Source organism: Carcharodon carcharias, chromosome 14, assembly GCF_017639515.1.
Source record: "Carcharodon carcharias isolate sCarCar2 chromosome 14, sCarCar2.pri, whole genome shotgun sequence".
Classification (NCBI taxonomy): Eukaryota; Metazoa; Chordata; class Chondrichthyes; order Lamniformes; family Lamnidae; genus Carcharodon; species Carcharodon carcharias.
In genome coordinates this window covers 48,632,063-48,647,490 of record NC_054480.1, presented here as the reverse complement: position 1 = coordinate 48,647,490, position 15,428 = coordinate 48,632,063, and the positions used below count along the sequence as shown (strand labels likewise).

At 47.0% G+C, this 15,428-nt stretch overlaps 1 protein-coding gene across 7 annotated transcripts in view; it reads left to right on the top strand.

Annotated features, from left to right (window-relative positions):
• Positions 1 to 15,428, top strand: part of LOC121286796 (cadherin-like protein 26) — a 118,740-nt gene that overhangs the window by 60,776 nt on the left and 42,536 nt on the right. For 5 of the 7 annotated variants that reach the window (XM_041203840.1, XM_041203843.1, XM_041203838.1 and 2 more), the window contains one exon: positions 12,693 to 12,743. The exons of 1 other annotated variant lie outside the window; for it this stretch is intronic. In XM_041203840.1, the coding sequence (XP_041059774.1) occupies positions 12,693 to 12,743 (51 nt within the window). Of the gene's footprint in view, positions 1 to 4,259; positions 4,362 to 12,692; positions 12,744 to 15,428 lie in introns of those variants that run through there. One more of the 7 variants, XM_041203844.1, reaches the window with a different exon arrangement.

Genomic DNA, 15,428 nt, shown 5'->3' with positions numbered 1-15,428 from the left:
GGGTGCGCCGCCGATCACTGGCTGCGATCGGCTGGGTGCTGCCATTTTGCGTGGGAAGGCTGATTAAGGCCTGCGCAGCGTGAAGTGCCTCCTGTGCATGTGGGGAGAGGAGGGAGAGTTGGGGCCTGTGCTCTTTTGCACATGCGCACGAAAGAGCGCAAAATCTCCGAGGAAAGTCATAAAAATTTGGTAAGTAAAAAAATTAAATTATTCAGACATGTCCCATCATGTGGCATCGTCATGTGGTGGGACATGTTTATCAATTCACATGAAACAATTTACTAAATTAACAAAGCCTTCATGATACCTCATCTCGCTCATGAAAGATGTTCCATGAAAAATGCAAAGGCCGCCTGGGTTCTTTGCCTGCCCGCCAACCTTAAGGTTGGATGGGCAGCCCTATTAATTACTTCAATTAGTTTTTAAATGGCCTTACTAGCCCTTTGACAGTTCGGTGGGCGTGCAGCTGACTCCAGTGTGCGCCCGCTGAACTGAAGATAGGAATGATGCGCGGCGATGTCGGGACACACGCCCGAAGTCACCGCATGTCATTTTATGTGCCGGCGAGTGGGGCCCACCCTCGCACGCCAACCAGAAGATTCAGGCCATAAATTCCCTCCTGCAACAATGTGCAGTTTGTTATACTGCACCAAGCAATACATTTTTTGGAGCAATGAAAGGGACTATCACCTTTACACATCCTTGGATTCTATGAAAACGGAGTTCCATACATACAGTTGAAAGTACATCCATTGCTCTGTGATTGTAGTTTTATTGCAGCTGAACATATTGTTAGCAATGTATCAATTTTTACAGCAGTACTGCTAATTTCTTGGTATGTTACCTCATAATTTTCATTAACGTGGTACAAACTCTTGCATTGCAAGGAAAAACATAGGGGAGAATTTTTAGCTGGGTGGGCGTGCGTCTGACCCGATCAAGCATAAAATGACGTGCAATGATGTCGGCGAGCGTCCCGACACCATCACGCACTTGCACAATATTTCAGTCAGCGGGCTGTTGGCAGCGTACCAGCCGACAATTAAAAGGCCTATTAAGGCCATTAAAAAGTTAATTGAGAGAAATTTTTCTTTGCCCGAGATGAGGTTTCCAACAACAAATAAGAATAAAATCAAAATTTTAAAACTTAATTAATGACATGTCCCTGCTCATGTGACACGTGAGGGGACATGTTTTATAACATTTAAAATTTTTTAAATTTTATTTTGAAAAATGTTCATCTCCCTGAGGCAGCTCTGTGCCTATGTGAGATTTTTCAAGTGTGCAGCCCTGCGCATGCGCAAATGTCACGCTCCACCTCCTTTCCCCACATACAGGTATTGCAGGCAGCGCTGAGCGCTGTCACTCGCGTTTCAGGCTTGGCGGGCCTTAACTGGCCCACCTGTGTGAAATCATGGTCCCGTCCCGATCGCGGGCACTGGTCAGCTTCCTGACCACCTCCGTCGAGGCCGCCCAACGAGGGAAAAATCCTCCCCACAATGTTATAGAAAGATAGGATGGAATTTTCCATTCTGGAGATGAAGTCCTGTGGCGGGTGGGAAAGTTGACATTCTATCTCCCTCCTTCCCTTCACTTCTGCCTCTGACTGCAGCTGATGGCAAATGGCACAGAATGAATATCAGCTCCACACTTTGCTGGAATCTAGATATTATGAGACCCATGAATCAGGAACAAATCTGCTGCAATGTAGGTTTCACTACAGAGAGGAGAAAACAAGCGAGTGTCTTTGATGTTTAGTGGCCTCATAATTATTAGGGTGTCCCTTTAGCCGGCCACTCGTGGTGACCTTGTAGCCCACCCATCTGAAAAGACCCTCCTTCCACCTTGAGGGATCTTACTGACTGGTCAAGGTCAGTTTGGAAAAATGGTGCCCGTCACCTTTCAAACTTGCTCTGCCACCATCTAACCTCCTGTGATCCACCAATTTCCCCCATCACCATTCCTCTCCCCTTCGTCAATCTTGAATCTCCCCACATTACCCTGGATCCTATCACAATCTACCTCCATATGCCTTTCCTCCCCTCAGAGCCGACACCTGTTACTGTCCCCATGCTCACTCTGACCCCTCCTGTTATTCGAGCCATCTGTCTTGAACCCCTCCATGACCCATCCAATGAGATCTTCACCAACTGGACTCTCATCCTGGACCTACCACTCTACCGCATCCGCCTCCCCTCTTTGACTGTGACTTGTCCCCTCCACCACTAGTACCCCGAGTTCTCTCCTCAGGATCCTATCATCTATACCACTGATCTGCTCTCTAAGACACACTCTCCCTACCCTCTTTCCCGGACATTCCCCCTATTCCCAGAACAGTCTTCCGACTCCCCTTCCTTGGACACTCTCCCCACCCTTCCCCCGTAAGCCAGCCTCCGCTCCACCCTTCCACCTTACCCCCAAACCCGCCTTCCAACCTTCTCCTGTCCCCTTTGTCCAGCCTTGGAGCAGCATTTGCTAATGGCACTTGAGTAAAGTTATGCGAGGTCACAAGAAGGAGAAAGCAACATATACAGACCTCAAGGTTGTGGAAGCAGTGAAACTCACCAGGTGCATGTCAGTTATAAACAGTTGTAAAACTGATTGTTCTAAATTCTCACGGGAGGGGATTTGCAGGGTGAAATTAATTTTGGCGACGTGGCCTTTTTAATGAGCTTGTGTGAAATACCAACGCATGCAAACGGGGTTCCCGACATTGTTCATTGGGAAGCTCGACCTGCCTTTAACTCACCTTGAAAGTTGAGAGAGCACAATTCCAACAATTTATCCCACAATCAGGAAACATAGGCCAGGATTTTATGGCCCCTCCCCCCCAGGTGGGACATGATGGTCCCACAGAACTAAATGGCGATTTAAATGGCTCGCTGCATTCCCCAGGGGGAGACACGTTGTAGTAGGGCCATAAAATCCTGGCCATATTTTTTGCCTCTTGCCAAATTAATTGCCTCTGCCAGCCACAATTCCACCTGCTGAGATTGAATTCGAAGGGTAGAATTTTTCAAAGTAAAACATACAAGGACATGAGAAGTTCTTTGAATTATTATGACACAGCCAATGGTAAAGGCTGAGTTGTTCAAATCCCAGAGGGAAACTTGAATCAACTGTCATAACCCATTTTTGCAATTTGTATGTTTTGAGATGCAGGCTTTGAATTCAATTATAAGACTACCAAGTCTCAGGAGGTTTTTATAAAAAAAAACATTTATTGATTAAAAGTTTCTAAGCACATACATGTCTACAAATTACTATGATAATAACTTCTAAAAAATCCCCTAATTAATCGGACTCTCAGTTACACCTCCGTTAAGGCGACAGTAAAACACAGATTTCAACAGACCCCTGGCAAAATACACTCTGGACAGTTGCATTCAAAATGAGTTTCTTTCAGCTCTGGGTCCTTACAGACAGCAGCTTGAAGTTTACAGGCTGGAGGCTTTAGAGCTTAGAATCCCTCTATCTTTTACCAACAGCCTTCTCTTCCTTTATAGATATTGTCCTCTTTGAATGCAAATTCTCATTGTATCACTATGTCTTTTGAACTTTAACCTCTTCTAACAATAAAACCTTTTCATAAAAGTTCTGTCGAAGGGTCATGATGGCTCGATACGTCAACTCTTTTCTTCTCCGCCGATGCTGCCAGACCTAGTGAGTTTTTCCAGGTAATTCTGTTTTTGTTTTAAACCTTTTTATAACACCAATTTCATGAGTAAGCTTTGGAAAAAGTAAACACATTGTTTGGCTTCTCCTGGCTATGTGTGATATTTCACGCATTCTTTTGAATTATTTATTTAAAAATGCAAATTTCCCCCTTTACACTTCACCTTGTAATTTACCTAATTAACGTTTCAAACCTCCTTCTCTTCTATGCCTCAAAGTTCCTAGACCAGCTGGCCTTAATCCAATTAAGACACAGGCACCATTAGAACTCTAATTTAAAATAATTTCCAATAACATTATAGACATCCTTATATCTTCTTGAAAGTATTCACTGAGAAATATGATGCTTGTTTAGAGGCCTCGTTTCTAACTTGCACAATGAGAAAAGTTGTGTCTGTTCTTTTGCATTTACTTCCTATTCAAAAAGATAACAACAAAGCTTGCCATATATAGCATGTGTACCTGAAGCTATTTGGTTTGGTTCACCAAAGGTGATTAAACTGAATCGCTAACTCCTATCATTAAAGTTATAAAAGCAAAACATATTTTATAACTTGAATTGATACCAAGCTTTTTTGTTGCAGATTTGAAAATTCCTGCTCTTCATAGGAACTTCCGAATTCTGCTATGTCTGAATAAAGACAATTGAAGATTAGTTTTAATCATGCCAATCAAGTATAAGGAACTTGAGTTATTCTGATGAAGTGGTCCCATGGATGGGATGAGGACATTGAAGAGAGAGACTGAATGGTGACGTCCCTTTGAACTGGCAGTGAGTGAGATCCCTGTGGATGTGTGATGGGTTTGAGTGTGTGAGAGTGATGAGAATAGTGACTTACCCTGGCTGAACGGAGGAGATCATTCATCCTCTTGCGGCACTGGGTGGCTGTCCTCTTTTTTTGCAGGGCATTGGCGTTGACCATCGCTTCTCACACTGGATTAGTGATGTTGCTGCCCATCCTGCAGCCAGAGTGGTGGTAGAGGACATCACAGTGGGCCTCCACTGCGTCCAAAAGGCACTCAAGGGGCTCATCATCAAACTATGGAGCCGCAGTCTCCTTGCATTTCTGGTCCACATCTTCTGCGCAGCAGTCGTGGGCTGGAAGCAGAGTTGAGTGCGTGGCTGCACTTTAAATATGGTGCCAGTGTGACGAAGCAGTGAAGTGATGGTGCGGTGGGTGAATGAGAGCCGGCCTGCCAACGAAACGGCGTGTTTCCCGAGAATGCATAATTGACATGGTGCGATAGGGATGAAGTAAGAAGCCGGCATTGTGGCCAGCAGGGTGAAACGTCCTTTTTCCTGCCCGCTATCGCACTTGGTGCAAATCTGGGACAATTCCGCTCATTGTTTCAACATGCTGATGTTCTGTTCCAAGATGTTCCAAGTTGTAGCATGGCTGTGATTTTAGGAGCACTTTCCATGAGAGTTTGTGTGTTGGAGGGAAGTCACATGCGGAGTGGGTAGCCCAGGTCATTAAGCAGCCACGTCCTGGTTTGACATAGTGACTTGAAGAAGGGGGAATGGCTGACTGGCACAAGATGAAAGCATCATGACTGCTCCCTGGAAAACAGGAATTCACCAACATGATGGGCTGCGCATAGTTACACAGCCACTGCATGTTCAGAGAGTGGAGCCTTCTCTGATTGTGGCACGTCTCTCTATTGAAATGTGGCACTCGCAGAGCCACATGGGTATAATCAATAGACCCTGAACCACTAGAAAGCTCACTATCTTGGCAAGACCATGTGCCTGCTCGTCCCGCTTCTCACTGCTTAGACAGAAGACAATGAAGTTCTCGCTCCTTCTGTACAGGGCCTCGGTGACCGTCCTGATGCAGTGATGCACGGCAAACTGAGAAATGATGTCTCCTGCTTCACCCTGAAAAGATCCACTGGCATAGAAATTGAGGGTGATGGTGGCTTTTCTGGCTATTGGCAGCCCCATCCATGCCCTGCTCTGGCTGCAGGTCTGGCTAAAGGATATGGCACAGTTCATTCGCACCCTCCTTGGTGAAGTGTAGCTGCCATAGACACTGCTCTTGCCTGAGATAGAGGTAGGAGAAGTGATGTCAGAAGACCCAAGGTTGTTAAGGCTGTTGACTGCTCTCCTCTTGTAGTTGCAAATAGCTCTGCCTCTCTGCTGCCTCTTTTCCTATATATGCTGAAGCTCAAGAAGCACTGTCATTATTACCTACATGACTGGGAGGAAGTTTTTGACAAGTTCTCCCAGGATGTTGGTGCTATTGGCACAGGCTGCCTGCAAAGTCATTTGGAGCTGTCTCCCCTCACCATATTTTCTTTTCTTGGCTCCTGTAATCCAGAAATCCTGTGTCCTGAAACCAATGCAGTACACAGCTGAATTTTGCAGCCCTGGACTAGTATGGAAAACAACTCCTTTGAAGGCGTAAGTTCAACATAGAATTCAAGAGCATCACCAAACAAAAATTTGATGCAGAGCCACGACTGTGAATGTTTCCTCTTCAGATTGTAATCATTGTTATGGCTGTTCTTTGGGAGGTAGCTAGTTTGTGCTAAATTACAGGCAATTTTGTGCTGCGAAATCACACAATTGGAAGTCTGTTTAAAAAAAATGGGAATTTATGTTGTGCATTTCATGACCTCAGGAAGTTGCAAAGTGCTTAAAAGCTAATTAAGTAGCTCAGTAGTGCAGTCCCTGTTGTAATTTGAGAAACACAGCTGTCAATTTTCACATGGCAAGAAGCCACAAACAGAAATGAGAGTGAAACAAAAACAAAAACATGCTGGAAAAACTCAGCAGGTCTAACAGGATCTGTGGAGAGAAAAGCAGAGTTAACGTTTCGAGTCCATATGACTCTCCTTCAGAGCTTTTTTCTCCAAGATTTTGTTTTTGTTTGATTTCCAGTATTTTGCTTTTATTATAATAATGAGTGATATTGGCTAAGGGTTAAATATTGGCCATGCCACTGGGGAGATCGCCACTGCTCTTCTTTATAATAATGCTGTAAAATCCTTTAAAACCACCAAAGTGCGTAGAAAGGGCTTCGATTTAGTGTCTCATCAAAAAGACAGCACCAATGACACTAACCTCGAGCTGTGCCCCATAACACAGCAGGTGTACAGGTGCTGAAATCGGCAATTTTTAAAATAAATGATCAATTGAGCTTGTTACCAAGCCAATTGACCAGAATATCATGCTGCGTACACCATAAAATGGTTGGCATGGGTAGGCAGGCAGGCTGTATTTTTTTTTTATTTAAAGATGTTGTTTAAAAGGCTGGGAGGAAGAAGGAAGTATGTCCTTTGGCTGCTGCCCTGTGCGCATCTTGGGCACCCCCCCCCCCGCCATGATGATACCATCGCTTTGTTCCATCCTCCAAAATCTCCCCAATCCCTTCCTGTCCAATAACCCGACTTACTCCTCACTAGCATCCATTTCCACTTCACCCATAGGCCTCCCTACTTCCCCATTGAATTCTGGCACTGCTGAGACTGCAGATTGGCCAGCAGCTCTCGAAAGCGGGACTTCATCTCCTCCTACTGAGGGGCAGGGTGGGTGGGGGCAAGCAATGTGACACTCCACCTCTGTGAAATCCAGCCCAAAGATTATTTTTGGATTTTTATATTTAAATTTAAGTAAAGCAAAGGAAACTGACCAGTCCTGGATAACTGAGATGATGTTGTTGGAATTGATATGATTGCACAGTAAAAATAGATAAAATTAGGGGAGCATAAACATATCCAGGTCAACAAATCAGTGCTAAATACAAATGGCAACAGGGTCAAATAGCACAGTAAAACATACACTAAATTCTTAATAATAGAGCAAGGATTTCAGAAAGGAGTCAGCCTTATTTTAGGTAACATGGGGCAGGATTTTCTCAGATGGTGGGGTTTCGTGCCTCACCACCCAACGAGTCCCCACTGACCGCAGCAGCCTCAGCCATCTAACAGTCTGAGGAATGTTAATTAGCTGGAGATGGAACTTCCACCCATCACTAGGGCGCAAGCCCCGTCTTACAGAGCTGCCGACTAATCTGATTGGCCAGCTGCTCTGTAGTCCCAGCAGTGCCATTGGCAGCATTGCCAGGACTGAGACTACAAGCAGTCCCTAGATTTTAAGCCTTGGAGTCCAGGGCCAGGTAAATATTGGGATGGGGTCGGGGGTGGGGGGGGGGGGGGGTGCAGGGTGGTATGGTCTCAAGGTGGGTAGGATATAAGGGTCCAGGGGGTTTAAGGAGAGGGGTTGGGAGCCTTGGTAGAGAGGCTAGGGGGGGGAGGGACCACCCACTGGGTGTACAGCTTTTGGTGAGTTGGGCTGCCTGTTGTGGGTCTCCACCCTGCTTCACTCTCATGGCCCAAGCAGGGCGTCTTGCAAGGCTTCCCCCTTGCCCCTGAACTCCTCTCGCCAGCCTCAAAATTGAGGTTGGATTTTTTTTTCTTTTTTATTCACCCACATCCTGTAAATGTCACTGGCAAGGCCAGCATTTATTACCCATCCCTAATTGCCCTTGAGAAGGAGGTAGTGAGTTACCTTCAACTGCTGCAGTCCATGTGCACACACAATGCTGTTAGGGAGGGAGTTCCGGGATTTTAACCCAAGATAGTGAAGGAACTGTGGTATTTTTCCAAGCCAGGATGGCGAATGGCTTGGAGGGGAACTTCCAGGTGGTGGCATTCCCATGTGTCTGCTGCCCTTGTCCTTTTAGATGGTAGTGGTCTTGGGTTTGGAAGGTGCCTTGGTGAATTCCTGCAGTACATTTTGTAGATGGTACACACTGCTGCTAATGTGCATCAGTGGTGGAGGGAGTGAATGTTTGTTGTTGTGGTGCCAATCAAGTGGGCTGCTTTGACCTGGGTGGTGTCAAGCTTCTTGAGTGTTGGGGCTGCACTCGTCCATGCAAGTGGAGAGTATACCATCACACTCCTGACTTGTGCCTTGTAGATGGTGGACAGGCTTTGGGGAGTCAGGTGGTGAGTTACTCATCACACGATTCCTAGCCTCTGACCTGCTCTTGTAGCCACAATTATTATATGACTGACCAGAAACCAAACTGGACTAATGATAACCTCCAGAATGTTGACAGTGGGAGATTCAGTGATGGTAATATCATTGAATGTCATGGGGTAATGGTTAGATTTTCTCTTGTTGGATATGGTTATTGCCTGGCACTTGTGTGGTGTGAATGTTTCTTGCTACTTGTCAGACCAAGCCTGGAAGTTGTCCAAGTCTTGCTGCATTTGGACATGGACTGCTTCAGTATCTGCGGTGTCGCAGGTGATGCTGAACATTCATCAGCGAACATCCCACTTCTGACCTTATGATGGAAGGAAGGTCATTGATGAAGCAGCTGAAGATGGTTGGGCCGAGGACACTACCATGAGGAACTCCTGCAGTGCTGTCCAGGGGCTGAGATGACTGACCTGCAACAACCACAACTGCAACCACCTTCCTTTGTGCTAAGTATGACTCCAACCAGCAGAGAGTTTTCCCCTGATTCCCATTGATTCCAGTTTTGCTGGGGCTCCTTGACACCACACTGTCAAATGTAGCCTTGATATCAAGGGCAGTCACTCCCACCTCACGAGTTCAGCTCTTTTGTCCATGTTTAAATCAAAGCTGTAATGAGGTCAGGAGCTGAGTGGCCCTGGCGGAATCCAAGTTGAGCGTCAGTGAGCAGGTTATTGGTAAGCAAGTGCCACTTGATAGTACTGTTGATGGCCCTTTCCATTACTTTACTGATGACCAAGAGTAGACTGATAGGGCAGTAATTGGCATGGATTGGATTTGTCCTGCTTTGTGTACAGGACATACCTGGGCGATTTTCCACTTTGCTGGGTAGATGTCAATGTTGTAACTGTACTGAAATAGCTTGGCTAGTGGCATGGCAAGTTCTGGAGCACATGTCTTCAGTGCTATTGGCGGAATATTGTCAGGCCCCATAGCCTTTGTAGTATTCAATGCCTTCAGCCATTTTGTGATATCGCATGGAGTGAATTGAATTGGCTGAAGACTGGCATCTGTGATGCTGGGGACATCTAGAGGAGGCTAAGGGCAATCATCCAGTTGGCATTTCTGGTTGAATATCGTTGCATGTGTTACAGGTGCCTTATCTTTTGCATTGATATGCTGGACTCTCCCATCATTGAGATTGGGGATATTTGTGGAGCCTCTTCCTCCAGTAAGTTGTTTAATTGTCCACCATCATTCACGGCTGGATGTGGCAGGACTGCAGAGCTTAAATCTGATCCGTTGGTTGTGGGATCGCTTAGCTCTGTCTATCACTTTGTTTGGCATGCAAGTAGTCCTGTGTTGTAGCTTGGCCAGGTTGATAGCTCATTTTTAGGTATGCCAGGTGCTGCTCCTGGCATGCCCTTCTGCACTCTTCACCAGGGCTAATCCCCTGGATTGGTGGTATGGTAGAGTGGGGCATATGCCAGGCCATGAGGTTACAGGAATTGACCAAAGCTCCTTAGACAGCACCTTCCAAACTCACAACCATTATGACTTAGAAGGACAGGGGCAGCAGACAGATGGGAATGTCACCATCTGGAAGTTTCCCTCCAAGTCACTCACCATCCTGACTTGGAAAAATCGCCATTCCTTCACTGTCACTGGGCCAAAACCCTGGAACTCCATTCCTAACAGTACTGTGGGTGTACCTACACCACATGGACTGCAGTGATTCAAGAAGGCAACTAAGGATGGGCTATAAATGCTGGCCTAGCCAGGGAAGTCCAAATCCTGTGAATGAATATAACGAAAACACAAAATGTGAGATTACACTTTGTGATTGAGTACAATTCTGCTGCTGATGGCTCACAGCATCTCATGGATGCCCAGTCTTGAGTTGCTAGATTTGTTCGAAATCTATCCCATTTACCATGGTGGTAGTGCCACACAACATGGAGGGTGTCTTCAATGTGAGGACAGGAATTTGTCTCCAAAGGTGGACAGTCCTACCGCTACTGCCACGGGCAGATGCATCTGCAGCAGACAGGCTGGTGAGGAAGAGGTCAAGTATGTTTTTCCCTCTTGTTAATTTCCTCACCACCTGCTCCCACTCAAACAGTTATATCCTTCAGGACTCAACCAGCTCGGTTAGTAGTGGTGCTACTGAGCCACTCTTGGTGATGGACATTGAAGTCCCCCACCCAGAGTACATTCTGTGTCCTTGCCACCCTCAGTGCTCCCTCCAAGTGGTGTTCAACATGGAGGAGCACTGATTCGTCAGCTGAATGGGGTGGCATTATAGGGTGGCCGTACGTGGTAATCAATCAGGAGGTTTCCTTGCCCGTGTTTGACCTACTGCCATGAGACTGTGTACCACTGTGCTGCCACCTCTACTGGGTCTATCTGCCTGTCTTCGCATGTAGGCCAAACCAGGTAAGGATGGCAGATTTTCTTCCTTAAAGGGCATTTGTGAACCTGATGCCTTTTGGTGAGAATTGACAACGCAATGGTGGGATTCGAACACCCTGGGTCTCTGGATTACTAGTCCAGCCACAATACGACTGCCTCCCCAGATGGGGATGGGGAAAGCAGCCCATAAGTAGGCAATAGTTAGCCACTTATTGCAATCCAGAAGCAAAATATGCTCCTCAGAAAGTTTCTGCTCAAACTCATTTGCATTTTGTCGACTAACAATTTTTTCACTCAGTGCAATCAGGCAGCGTTTTGAGCACAATTGATGTTTTTCTAGCATTAAAACTGTATCTTGATATAGTTTGACTGGTAACCTAGTGCAGTTTTATAAATACTGTCTGGAAATGAATTGTTAAAAAATAAGAAGCGTTTTAATAAGACTGGGCCATAACTTCTGTGCTCCCCAGCATCGGATTGGGGAGTACCCCAAAGTTGTGCTAGGAACCCACCCCCCCGGAACTTCAAAAGGTCTGGGCTGAATTGCCCAGAAGTGCAAACTTCCTCTGGGCAACTGCCCTGCTTTGGGAACCATCCGAAAATGCGATTTACATCATAAATTTATAATGGTTCTGGCTATGTTACACCAATTACAAATTGTTAGAAGAATGAAAACCTCTAACTTCCCACACGCTGTATTCCCTATCCCCTTGACCTGACTTGACCCCCCACCCCCCCCGCAACAGCAACCCCCCCAACCCGACCCCCCACCTGCAGCACCTGTCTTCCGCAGTACCGACACTCCCCACCCACAGTACCGACCACCCCCAACTGACCCGACCGCACATCCACCTTCAGCCCCTCACAGGCCTATCCTCTTCCTGACCACTGATGTTTGAACACCCCCCACATGTCCGATTCCTGCTCCCCAACCCCACCTATCCCTATCCCCCTCCACTGCCTTCACCCACCCCACACCCTCACAATATCCGACCACCCCCGCACCCCCCAAACCCTGTCCGTTTATCTTAGCCATTTACCTCCTCCCTAGCCTGTCAGTTTAAATCTGACTCTTAAATTTACCTGGGTTCCGGCAGCTAGTGCTGTAAAGAAAGGGGGCGTGCCCTCCTTCAGTCCCACGGAGTTGGACTGCGACACTGGGCCTTCGAGTCAGCTGCACAGCTTGGATCTTGCCCGGCCGGTGTCAGAAGAATGGGTGAGACCAGCATGGAAGAAATTTAGAGCAAGTAATTGGGAAGGGAGTGGCAATCCAACGCTGATTGCACTCCGAAAAAGTTATAGCCCAATGTCTAGTCCACCCACTGTGAGTAACCTGTTTTCAATAACTGAAAATGACCTGAGAAAACCATAACAGTATGATTTACTAGATTAATTTATGTATCGAAATCAGTTTCTTGGCAAATTAAATATTTTTAATATTTAAAACCCTTTGAATGGTGCCTTTGCACCTAAAGCATAAAGCTACATTTTAAAAGCATCTTTTGAGGTCTGCAAATGGGCATCATAAGCGGAAACTTTGCATGGTGATGAATTTGGTGTGGGGGTTTGACCAGTTTTGTAAGTGGGACCGGCTTCCAGGCAAAAGATTGCAGAAACTCAATTTGTACTGTATGTAACCTGCACTTTAAACTCCTAGCTTTTGCACTGATTTCAGGTGAATCTAGAACATCCTCCGCCACCACAGGAAATACACATTGGTCTGAAGGTACGGTTTAATTATGTATATTGTGAGTGCATACCCATTTCTTCTTGATGTAATTTATTTTTATTTACTTTTAAAAACAGCATTGGAAGAAAGTGTGATCGACAGGCCTGTGACCCGGGGCAGGGGAAGCAGCCACCTTTGTATAAAGTGACCATTCCTCCACAGCTGAGACAGTTCAGACACAGCCACATTGACATGCACGGATTTGGGCCTCTAGCTTATCTGCCCACTTAGGCAACACAGAGGCATGAAAATGCCACCAAGTGCTCCAGAGCTTTTCACCCCTCAGGCACAGACTGCAAACTAATGAGTGTTTCAGTAGACTGTAGAACAGTTGGATGACTGGGCAAGTTGTACAATTGCTTTGTTAAAGCTGGCCATCACTGGGCTCACAGCCCCTTACAATGTCATTATTCAGGTTTGGTCCTGTCTCCCCCATGGTTCAAGCTAACGGTGCAGCCTTGCAGTGTGGGTTAGGAGAATGCCTGCGCATGAGCTGAGAGCACAGCTTGCAGACCAGTGTGTGAAGTTGCTGCCAGTCAGGTGGAGTGGGGCAGAGATGGGTGGGGTTTCAGGCAGCCACACAGTGCACTAAACCCTGGCCATCCAAGTGGTAGACAATAGTGTTTGCAGTGCGGTGGGAGGGCCTTCAGATATAATCAAGAGAGGGTCTTAAAACATCCAAGCCAACTCACACGTCTTTCATTGTGCAAGAGGAGCCTGGTGACCTACATGTATGCCTTGTAAATGTACATAGGGTGGGGAAGAAGAGAGCGATGGAGGCACCTGGCTGGGCTGAGGGAGGAGCAGCACCCTCAGGAACAGAGGGTGGCTGGGGCTCCTGCACACACTGCTGCTGAAGAGCCAGAGAGAGGTATCATTGTTTGGCGCCTCACTAGACCCAAGGTCTATAGACGTTGGCTTTCATACCTGCAAATGACTGAGAACTAGTGTCGCCAAAGGCTGCACATGTCCAGGGAACTGGTTGGCTGCAGTTGGCATAAGGGCCTGGAGGGTGTCCACTGCCAGTGGCCATGTAAGTGACCTCTGTGGGATATCACAAGCCTCCACCCACAAATGCATCCACGAGGTCACGAACGGCATCTTCGTGAGAGCACACAACTTCGTGCATTTCGCCAGGGACCAAGAGAGCCAGGATGCAACAGCGATTGGATTTGCTCAGATCTTGGGTTTCCCCACCAGGTGCAGGATGCAATTGACTTCACTCATGTAGCGCTTTGATCTCCATCGCAACACGCAATCAACTATGTCAACCGCAAGGGCTTTGACTTGCTGAATGTTCAGCTGGTGTTGACCACCACAAACGCATCCTGCAGGTCTGCGCATAGTTCCCAGGAAGTATCCATGATTCCTACATTCTCAGATCCCTGACATCTTCCAGGGTCCAGAGGCTGCAGGGTTGGCTCCTCAGGGACAAGGGCTACCTGCAGAGGCCGTGGCTGATGACACCCATATGGTGGCCTCAGACTGCAGCAGAGCAACAGTATAACGAGGCACATGCTGCAACTTGTACCTTGGTGGAGCAAACCATTGGGGATACTGAAAGTGAGGTTCTGGTGCCTGGATCAGTCTGGTGGAGCCCTGCAATATAGTCCACAGAGAGAGTCATGCAACATTGTCACCTGCTGCACTCTTTACAACCTGGCGTTGCAACGGGGAGAGGAGCTGGCTGAGGAAATGGAGGCCTTCAGCTGCTAAATTTGTGGAAGATGACAACATGCTTATCTGCCCACTTGGGCAACACAGAGGCATGAAGATGCCACCATGCAGCGAGGCAGTACCATAGATCCTTATTGTATCTGTGAATGTTTGACTCCAGCCTGGCTGATGGCAGCCTGCATACTCTGATAAGGCTCCTGTCATGAAGATCCAGCAGAGGCCTTAATAGTCACTTCATTCCAGGAGAACAATGATGGCATGCAGTGAGGACACACCATAGATCTTCACATAGCCCCTGTGAATGTGACTCCTGTCTGGCCAAGGGTAGCTTGCTTGTGCTCTGAGATCAGGGAAACGCAGCTGAGAAACTTTAAATGCATCACATCCTTTGTCAGCCTTCAGCACCTGACCCTTTCAGGATCACAGCATTATTGGTCACAGATGCTGATGATGGGGGCCAGCTCATCTTAAAAAAATGGTGCTGAGAACACAGAATGACAGAACTCTGACATCTGCCCACGACATTGACAGAAAATGACCAGCACCGTTGAAGACATCAGTAATGTTTCCAGAGAGTGAGAGACTGGACCATCACTGGTCTGAAGGTTGCACAAAGCACAGGGAAGATGCCCTGGACTGAGACACCTGCCTTTATCTTAAAGAAAGGTTTCACATCTGAGTGAATGAACACTGCTCATTAGAACAAGGAACCATAGGCAGGGAGACATTCTTGGGAGTTTATTTACAATAGTGAACATTATGTGCAAGTGATTAACACCTGTGTCCAGGTTGTGTCCCTACCTCTTAAGACTCCTAACCCTATCATTATGTCTTGGCGCTCTGCCAATATCCGCAGTGGAGGCAGCCTGCTGACTGCTACACCTTGTGATGACCTTGGCAGGCATCCTCTGGAAGGCTGAGACCTGGAGGGCCCTGGCCTGCTTTCAGTGTCCTGCTGTGTGGCAGTGGCACCCTCCTCGGCCTGTGGAACTGGAGCTGCTGAGG